Raw genomic sequence first — 10,407 nt, 5'->3', positions numbered from 1 at the left:
CAGAGCTGTCTGTCAATACTAAAGGCAAAGCTTTGCTGAAGAAAAGAAACTTTTCATCTTAACGAATGGCACACCTGGCATCAAAGGTCATAAGAATCCATTTGAGGTATGGTCGCTTAATGGGAGATTAGATTCACACAGACACAAAGATCAACACACAGGAAGAGTTTTTAACTCTCTGCACCACCCAACATGAGCTGGAGAAACAAAGAAGATGGAAAAGAAACACTTTCTCAGCACTGATTGATTGATAATCATTAAGTATCCATAACTGTTTTATCCAATAGGAAGCTGGACCAAAATGATGACAGAATCTATATTTATGATGTGAGGTTGCCACTTAGGAAAATTAGAAGAGCGTTTGTACATAAATTTTGTTTAAATTCATTTTTATGTATAGAATAGACCATTCAGGAAGTAGATGAAAAAATCTATAACAGTTGAGAAATTTAGTCAGGAAATTGTCAGGAAGGATAGTGTTGAGATAAATTATTTGAAGCCTTTCCAAAGTTTGCATAAGCTTATAAAAAGAGATAAATTTTCTTTGAGCTGAAGAGAGTCTTTGCACAAATGCAGTGTACAACATACTATATACATATGGGGCCTCCCTATGTACATATACATATGCATATGCTATCTATATGCGTTTTTTAATGTATACACAGCTTTAACTCAAAGAAAATGAGTTAGCAGTACAATAATCATTGCAAGACAATCCAAGTGCTGAAATAAGTGACACCAATCACTTAAAGGGCTATTTCACTTCTCACATTGCCCAGGACTAAGAATATAATTCCGTTTTAGTTTTTCTTTCATTGCATCACTGATTGTCACAGATAATCTTTGTGCTTTTGCATAATGTCAATCCCAATGTAACATATACTCACATACAACATTGGACATTTTAAATAAGCATGCTAGAACACAGGCAGGACCATACAACCATGCACAAAATATTCTGAATATGTTTTTTCCATACTGACTGCAACGTCAACATGCACCACTATCATATTTGGTCCTGTACAGTGAGGAATGTATAGCTGAAGCAGTCATGGCTAGTTGCACTTGCAAGAGTTTCTTTAGAGAAGAACACCCAGTAGCGAAACAAAACAGAATGAATGAAACAAAAAAATCCCCCCGGGCTTCCCTGGTGGCGCAGTGGTTGAGAGTCCGCCTGCCAATGCAGGGGACACGGGTTCGAGCCCGGGTCCGGTTAGATCCCACATGCCGCGGAGCGGCTAGGCCCGTGAGCCATGGCCGCTGAGCCTGCGCGTCAGGAGCCTGTGCTCCACAATGGGAGAGGCCACAACAGTGAGAGGCCCATGTACCGCAAAAAAAAAAAAAAAAAAAAAAAAATCCCCCCAAACCAAAAATTAAAAAAAAATTTCCTCCCACACGTTAACACTGAAAATCTGGCCGTTTTCCTCATTCCACACAAAGCAGGTCTTCTCACAAAATTCTGAGTCGAATTGCTTTTAAGAGACACACATTAGTGTCTCAGAGCTTTTCCTAACCATTGGAAAAGCTCATCTTGATAAAGCATTTTCCAGCGTACATTGGCTTCGACAGTTTCCACGGCTCTTGAGAAAGAGGCAGCAGCTACTCCATCATAGCTCTTCATGAAGTTCCTTAGCTGGAAATAGAAATATTAAAATAGTAAATAGACAGCATAAGGAATATGGTCAGTAATACTCTAATAACTTCGTATGGGGGCAGACGGTTACTAGACTTATCATGGTGATCATTTCATAATGTATGCAAATGTCAAATCATTATATAGTATACCTGAAACTAACTAACATAATATTGTATTTCTACTACGTTTCAATAAAAAATATAATTTAAAAATGGCAAATACACATGTCTTCAAAAGAACTCATGTCCAACACATATAAACAAGAATCTATTTGAAGAAACGTGTCACAGTCACTACAGAAGGTATATTTAATATGTGGAGTGAGCTTAGTAATGAAATGGAATAAAACAGATTGTGTCCACTAGGTGTAATGTAATTTCTTTTGGAACTGAAAGGAAAAAAAGAGTGGACATTACAGTTTAAATAGCTCCAAATTCAGCTTTTTGTTTCATAAATAAATATTAAAATAGACATATTTAATTTGTCTTTTCATAATAGGTTGATGGGATTGTGGTAAAGACTAGTTCTAATAACAAAGCTATCTAACGTACTAAATAGCCTTAAAAATGAATATAAGGATTAAAGTTAACTTTTTGTGCTTAGAAAATTATTCATCTTCTCTAAATAAATAGTATGACTGCCTGACACTATCTTTGATAGCAAAGAAATATCAAGGTTATTGGGCAGTGGAAAAAAAAGTAATGAAAAAAAAAAAAACTATGAAAACTGGATGATAAATGACACTGCAATCACCTGAGTAACTAGATTTAGAAAGAATGAAGGAGGAATGTCGATTCATTTAGCTAGAGAATTTGAACTTTAATTAAAAAGTTATAATTTTTAAATGTTTTGTCATAATTTTATGGATAGAAGATTTTCTCTAGAGAGTCCACATACTCTGGGAATGCTCAAGGATTTTATTTCAAGATTAAATACTAGCAGTTTTTCTCTCTGTTTGATATGTCTTAAGAAACTGGCAACCAACCAACAATTGCAATGCTAATAGACAAATGTGAAAAATCAACTTGCAACACAGAAGTGTTATACTGTGTAATTAGTGTGGGGTGTGATTCATCACATGGTGGGCACTACATGGAGAATATGCCAGGAGAGAAACGTCATCAAGCTTGACTCAGAGATAAGGAGATACGTGGGCAGGGGAGTCATTAAAATGGAGTTAATTATACCTTTCTGAATTAATCTAGAAATTGGTTCATGGGTAGCTTGGTTTGTTTATGACAGTATTACTTTGATTACATGATACTGATGGTTTTTTTCAAAGTTTATCCTCTACTTTCCTACAAAACCTGGTGCCCTGCAGCATTAGCAGTGGATAACCATATCTCAGAGCTATGTTCTTTATAAGACTTCAAATTCACTATGCTTTAATAATATGCAAAATATTCAATGTATTATGTAACAGATTTATCAGTGCTATCCTTAAAACTGATCTGACACCTGACCAGATTTACACATACAAAAGAAAGAGAATGAAGGGAAAGACTAGAATTTATTGAATACCTTCAGTATTCTAGGCACTGTGCCACACACATATACCTGTGACATGTACACATAGATAAAAAGGAAGTCTAATGAAAGCATTTGAATCATATTTTTAAACTTAACTGACTAATCCAGTGATTCATTTGTATTTATATATTTATGTTCAGATTCATTCAATCTATATTCCTAAAGCAACAAATAGTACATTTTGATCTATATTTTGAATTTTGCATTTTAATTTATTACAAAAATATGTACATTACAGTGTACATTTGTACATTACATCTGTGCATGACAGTGGCATTATTTACATACTACAGGTCAATCAGGAAAAAAAATTACATCTACTTTTTTTAAACTATGTTCCACATTGTTACACATTTTCCTAGGCAGTCACTGAACGAATATGCCAAATAGTGATAAATGACCCTTTGTCAACTTTGACTCTGTGGAGTGTGCTCTTGGCCTTTTGACAAGGTAGACAGCCAGCCTGAACACATGAAGTAAAACTCTTAAGTCTTCCTCAAAGGCAAACTATGGGATTGACTCTGAATGTGTTATTGACACAAAGATAGTAGGTCAGATTATCCTGCAAGAGAAGTCTCAGTAGAAAATGTAGCTGGGGGTTCTCTAGGGATTCATTCCTTAAATCACTATTTAAGCGCACTAAATACTTCTGTTGTGAGCTCACAGAGCTTGGGGTGACTCACATGCATCTTACGAGTAGCTTATTCATCAGAACACATGTGGCCCACTTTCCATAGTTGTCGTAAATTGATCTTCTTATGCCTCATACTCCTCTACAACTCTTCTGGCAAACTTGTGGTCAGAGCAGCCATCTGACTGATCCTGGGGCATGATCACAGCACCTTCCAGACCCCTGCCTCACTTTAGAGGGCATGGGGTAGATGGAAGGCATTTGGCATTCCAGTTTGCTTATTTTGGCAGCTCTTTGGTAGATGTTCTGCTGCTATTAGTTTTTATTATTGTGCTTCCTAAATATTTATGCCATCTTATGCTTTTATTTGAAAATGTTGCAAGTTTAGACATTTTTATAAAATAACGTTTAGTAAGATGTCAGAGTTGCTTGTGTTCCCTGTTCTCCTTAGCATAAAATTTCTAGACATGTTTGTTAATTTCTCTATTAAAAAACATTTTCGTATTTGAAAAACATTTAGTATTTTAGTATTTACTTTAGACAGTTTTATAAAATAACATTTAGTAAGATGTCAGAGTTGTTTGTGTTCCCTGTTCTCCTTAGCATAAAATTTCTAGACATGTTTGTTAATTTACATGTGGGAATCTTCCCGGACTGGGACACGAACCCAGGTCCCCTGCATTGGCAGGCGGACTCTCAACCACTGCGCCACCAGGGAAGCCCGAGGTTTATATTTTCAACATTAAAACTGTAAATGGGATGTCTGTAATGCACAGGATCTATGTTCTTTTACAACAGTGTTGTATATAAGGTTCAAGAGGCCAAAAAAATGAGTGCTGAAGAGGATTGCTGAACGGGCATTAGTATGGAAAAATGGCAAGGGCCTCTGAGGTTCCATGAGGTTGTACTTCCATTAGTTTAAAATTAAGGAAGTGATGTACTGTTTCATGGAGAAATATTGTTCAAATTGCTAGAGCTATGTAATTAGAAGGAAATTGCCAGTTTCAGGTACTAGAATGTAGTTTTGGGGAAGGGACCATAGAACAAGGTAAGTGTCTTCTCTGCTGAATGCCCCTAAAGTTGATGGGGATCATTACAATCTCAAATTAGTTTTCAGAATTCATAAAGATGTCGATTCACTTTTGATCTATAAACTTCTGAAAATAAGAATATGCTATATCCAAAGGGAGCATATTGGTTTTTCTGCTTACGAGGCTCATTGGTTATGGGAAAGTGAGACTGAAACTTCCTCAGTTCCTTTATATTTATGGAAGGGGGTTATCGGCAATACAAATTAACCCCCCTCCCACCCAACAATAGTGGTCCACAATCCTACAGTCGATGATTAGGTAATAAAAGTATGGAAAAACCTCAGGCAGCAGTTGGTAAACGAGAAAGTCAGTGCGAGCATCTGTGTCATGAAGGGATTCATCACTCAGGCTACAGAGAGCCTGTATTGTGAAGTTAGCTGCTTTGCAGATAATGGAATAAAAGCCACAGTTGAGTTTCAGTTTTCAAATGGCACCTTTCATTATAGGGGTATCTTGGAACATTTCAAATGGCAATTAAGTCAAGTGTAAAAAATTAAGTATGTAAGTGAAATATGTAAAGTAAAATGGCCATCATATGATAAAATCAATTTAAATGTCCATTTAACAGATGTTTTTCCATGAGCTGGGTATTACACCGAAGCAAGGAAAACATGAAAGATAGAGTTAGAGAACAGAAGAAGAGGGAGAGAGAACAGGAGAGAGGCAAAAGGGGAGAGGAAGACGGCAGAAGGAAGGGAGCTAAAAGGAGGGAAGCGGAGAGGGGAGGAGAGGCGAGATCTTTCACTTCTGTGTTCACTTCAATGACTGCACAGGTTGCCACTAAATGAGTCTTTCATTCTGATTATTGAATGTAAAATCAAAGAATTAAAACTACTTCATTTAAATACATAAACTCATTAGCTCAATTGTTCTTTCTTTCTCTTTCCTATGGATATGAAAGAATTCCTTCCCTTTTAGCTTCCTTCATTAAAAATAAAAAATACAGTAAAACATGTGCTAGGGCTTTCAAATTCTTCAGCGCTGGGAACACACATAGGGATAAAAATTGAATTTCAAATCCTTACAATCAGAGACTTAGCTTAGCTTAGCTCATGGTGTGAAAGAATCCAAGTGAGTGCGTGGGGGATGACCGTACAAAATTGGACAATATTAGGAGATATTAGAGATGGTGCCAGGGTGGATGCTTCTGGGAGAATCCTGCTCAATGGGATGAGCTCTGGGTCACAGCACAGGGCATTCTGTCAGTGAAAACTGAAGAAACTGTGATTCTCAATGCCAAATCTCAGCTATATTTTATAATGGAGTTGAGCAGCAGACTAAAAAGCAATAAATGTTTGAAGCCGAACTCATTTTAATCAGTCAAATATTTTGTTCCTTCCTCCTACCTACTTACCCCACCCCCCATTTCATACCCCTAACTATTAGAGATGTGAATTAATGGTCACAAAACTAGCTGGTTTAAATTTCCAAAGACATAAAACAGAGAAAAAAGAAAATGTTAGATGCTCTGCAAACTGGACACTAGTCCTTAAAAAATAAGTTCAGTTTCATCAATGAAATTCACTTGTGATTGTATCTAGCAGAATTTTAAACGAACTGTTAATATCAATATATGTTGCCAGATACACTTCCGTCCAAATGTATGAATTTATTCCATTTAACAAACCAAATAGCATGAAGCATTATTACCATATCCAATTATCATTCTTTGTGTAGACCTGACCACAAAGTAATGAATCTCAAGTTCTGTACCTCAATAGCACCCTTGGTCCTCTGTATCCAAATACTGAGTCATTGTGACAGGATAGTTTTTTTTGTTCCAAGGATCCCAAACTGGGTTCACAGAATCAATAGAGGGGTAGCTGATTGGATCAAAGATTTCTGGAGTGTATTTGGAGTCTCCCAACTTGAGAATCATTGCATTCAAGCACCTCTCACGGGAATTTAATATTAAATACTAATATGTTAGAAATACCTTTGCAAATAATGAATGGTGTAGTCTTTAGCATGGGTGTGTGCGTGGGCGCACGTGCTTCAAAGGAATGGGTATGACTTTATTGGAAAGAAATGGTTGAAGTAAATGTATAATTTCATATGGTTATAAAAGAAAAGCATTAGAACTCATCTGAAAATATTTACCTCTTTCAGTTCACCTTCAGTATTAAGAAATTCTGTAACTCCACTGATAAGTTTGGAATTCAAAAACAATGCTTCTCCATACCTTGAAAGATTAAAAAAAAGTCTTAATGTTAAAGCAGGCAGTTATTTAGGAAATACTACTACACATATTTTTTAAGAATCCTTTTCAAGGGCTCCAAGTGACCTGTGTTGTCTTAGTGCCATTCAAGGCCATTTCCCTAGGGAGTCAGGGAGGTGCAAAGAGCTATGGCTATGGGATGCCATCAAATGCATCCTGATTTGGCTCACAGTGTTTCAAAGAGGTCTAAAGAGAGCCCTCTAAAATTATATTTAGGAATTACTATTATATTTCCAATATAAAGCCAGAGAAAGAAACATTTTAAAACTTTCAATTTTACTTTTTGTTTTTCTGGCCGCACCCCGTGGCTTGCAGGATCTTAGTTCCCTGACCAGGGATCGAACACTGCAGTGGAAGCACAGAGTCCCAGCCACTGGACTGGCAGGGAATTCCCTAAAAGTTTTAATTTTAAAGCAACCTAGATCACTGTAAGGAAGAAGGATCTTACCAAAAGAAATAGAACTGCAGGAAAAACTTGGGTATTAGCAGTTAAGTCACACAGATCCTTTGGTCTGGTCAGTCAAAATTGACATCGGCATTATCCTTTTTCATTCCTAGAAACTGAGCCAAATTTCTCAAAAATGCTCCCAAAATATTAGCATTTTCTCATGTGAGTATTAAAATAAAACATCAAGTTGTTCTTTTGAATGTCATAATCTTTGTACCACAAGCATAATTACTTGACTCATGACCCAAGGCAAAGAACACTATGTATCAGTGAGTTGGAAAGATTTCTCATTTCATTTATTGTCTACTGTGTTAAGGGTACCTATCACAGGTTATCGTACTCTTTGAAAAAAAAAAAAGTACACTAGACTAAACTGGAGGCAGGATCAAGATGGCTGCATAGAAAGACCCTGAACTCACCTCCTCCTATGACATGCCCATAATACAACTATATAAAGAACTTGAGAACAAATTATGTATCCATTCATGATAAAAACCATCAACAAATTGGTATAAAGGGAACATACATAAACATAATAAAGGTCATATATGACAAGGCCACAGTTAACAGCATACTCAATGGTGAAAAATGAAAGCATTTCCTCTAAGATCAGGAACAAGACAAGGATGCCCATTCTCGCTACTTTTATTCAACATAGTATTGGAAGTTCTTGCCACAGCAAACAGACAAGACAAAGAAATAAAAAGAATCCAAAGTGGAAAGGAAGAAGTAAAACTTTCACTGTTTGCCGATGACATTATACTATATGGAAAACCCTAAAGACTCCACAAAAACAAACAAACAAAACCTATTAGATTAAATGAATTCAATAAAGTTGCAAGAAACAAAATTAATATATAGAAGTCAGCAACATTTCTATACACTAATACTGAATTATCAGAAAGAAAAGTCAAGAAAACAATTCCATTTACAACTGCATCAAAAAGAATAAAATATCTGGGAATAAATTTAACCAAGGAACATGAAAGACCAGGTACTCTGAAAACTATGAAACACTGATGAAAGAAGTTAAATGCAACATAATTAAATGGAAAGATATACAGTGCTATGTATCAGAAGAATTAATACTGTTAAAATGTGCATACTATCTAAAGCAATCTACAGATTCACTGCAATCCCCATCAAAATACCAAAGGCATTTTTCACAGAATTAGAACCAATAATCCTAAAATCTGTGTGGAACCACAAAAGACCTTGAATTGTCAAAGCAATCTTGAGAAAGAAGAACAACACTAGAGGTATCACACATCCTAACCTCAAACTATACCACAAAGATATAGTAATAAAAACATATGGTACTGGCACAAAAACAGACACGTGGATCAGTGGAAAAGAAATAAATCCACGCACATCTGGTCAATTAATTTGTGACAAAGGTAGCAAGAATATACAATGGAGGAAAACCAGTCTCTTGAATAAATAGTATTGGGAAACTGGACAACTATATATAAAAGAATGAAAGTGGACTATGTTCTTATACCATATACAAAAATAAATTCAAAATGGATTAAAGACTTAAATGTAAGACCTGAATCCATAAAACCCTTAGAAGAAAACATACACTCTTTGACATAAGTCTTGGCAATATTTTTTGGATCTGTCTCCTCATGCAAGGTCAACAAAAGCAAAAATAAACAAATAGGACCACATCAAACTAAAAAGCTTTGGCACAGAAAAGGAAATCATCAACAAATGAATAGGCAATTTACTGAATGGGAGAAGATATTTGCAAATGATATGCTTGATTATGGGATAATAACCAAAATACACAAAGAACTTATAAAACTCAATATAAAAAAAACCCATTTAAAAAATGGGCAGAGGACTTGAATAGACATTCTTCCACAGAAGACATACAGATGGCCAACAGGTACAAGAAAACATGCTCAACATTGCTAAGCATCAGGGAAATGCAAATCAAAACCACAATGAGATATCACTTCACACCTGTCAGAATGACTATCAACAAAAAATAAAGAAATACCAAGTGTTGGTGAGTACATGGAGAAAAGGGAGCCCTCATGCACTGTTGGTGGCAATTGGAGAAAACAGAACTATCATACGATCCAGCAATTCCACTCACGAGTATTTTTCCAAAGAAAACAAAAACACTAATTGGAAAAGATATAAGCACCCTTGTGTTCACTGTGGCATTATTTACAATAGCCAAGAAATGGAAGTAGCCTAAGTGTCTATTAACAGATGAAAGGATAAAGAAGATGTGGCATTTATATATACAATGGGATATGACTCAGACCAAAAAAAAAAAAAAAAGGGAATCTTGCCATTTATAACAACAAGGATGGACCTAGAGGGTATTATGCTACCTGAAATAAGTCAGATATAGCAAAACAAATATTGTATGTTTTCAGTTATATGTGGAATCTAAAAAAAAAAAAAATGAAAAAGTATAACAAAGCAGAAACAGAGCCACAGATACAGAAAACTAGTGGTTGTCAGAGGGGAGGAGGGTGGAGTGAAGTGAAGAGGATTAAGAGGTACAAATACTAGTTATAAAATAAATAAGTCACAGGGACATAATGTACAGCACAGGGAATATAGTCAATGATATTTTAATAACATTGTATGGTGTGTAATTTATAAAACTATGGAATCACTATGTTTTACACCTGAACTGTATTGTAAATGAACTACATTTCAATAAAAAAAAAAAGCTAAAAGTACTCTAAAGATAAGATTATGAGTTTTTGTTTGTTTGTTTTTTTGCGGTACGCAGGCCTCTCACTGTTGTGGCCTCTCCCGTTGCGGAGCACAGGCTCCGGACGCGCAGGCTCAGCGGCCATGGCTCACGGGCCCAGCCGCTTCGCGGCA

The 10,407-nt window shown here is 35.9% G+C and overlaps 1 protein-coding gene across 1 annotated transcript in view; it reads right to left on the bottom strand.

The window, feature by feature from the left end:
• Window positions 1-1,489: 1,489 nt before the first annotated feature.
• Window positions 1,490-10,407, bottom strand: part of TRHDE (thyrotropin releasing hormone degrading enzyme) — a 443,586-nt gene continuing 434,668 nt past the window's right edge. Inside the window, exon 19 of the mRNA XM_024122728.2 lies at window positions 1,490-1,633. Within this exon, the coding sequence (XP_023978496.2) occupies window positions 1,490-1,633 (144 nt within the window). The remainder of the gene's footprint in view (window positions 1,634-10,407) is intronic.

This window comes from Physeter macrocephalus, chromosome 6, assembly GCF_002837175.3.
Source record: "Physeter macrocephalus isolate SW-GA chromosome 6, ASM283717v5, whole genome shotgun sequence".
Classification (NCBI taxonomy): domain Eukaryota; kingdom Metazoa; phylum Chordata; class Mammalia; order Artiodactyla; family Physeteridae; genus Physeter; species Physeter macrocephalus.
The sequence above is the reverse complement of the archived record's forward strand: the minus strand, read 5'-3'. Positions and strand labels throughout refer to the sequence as shown.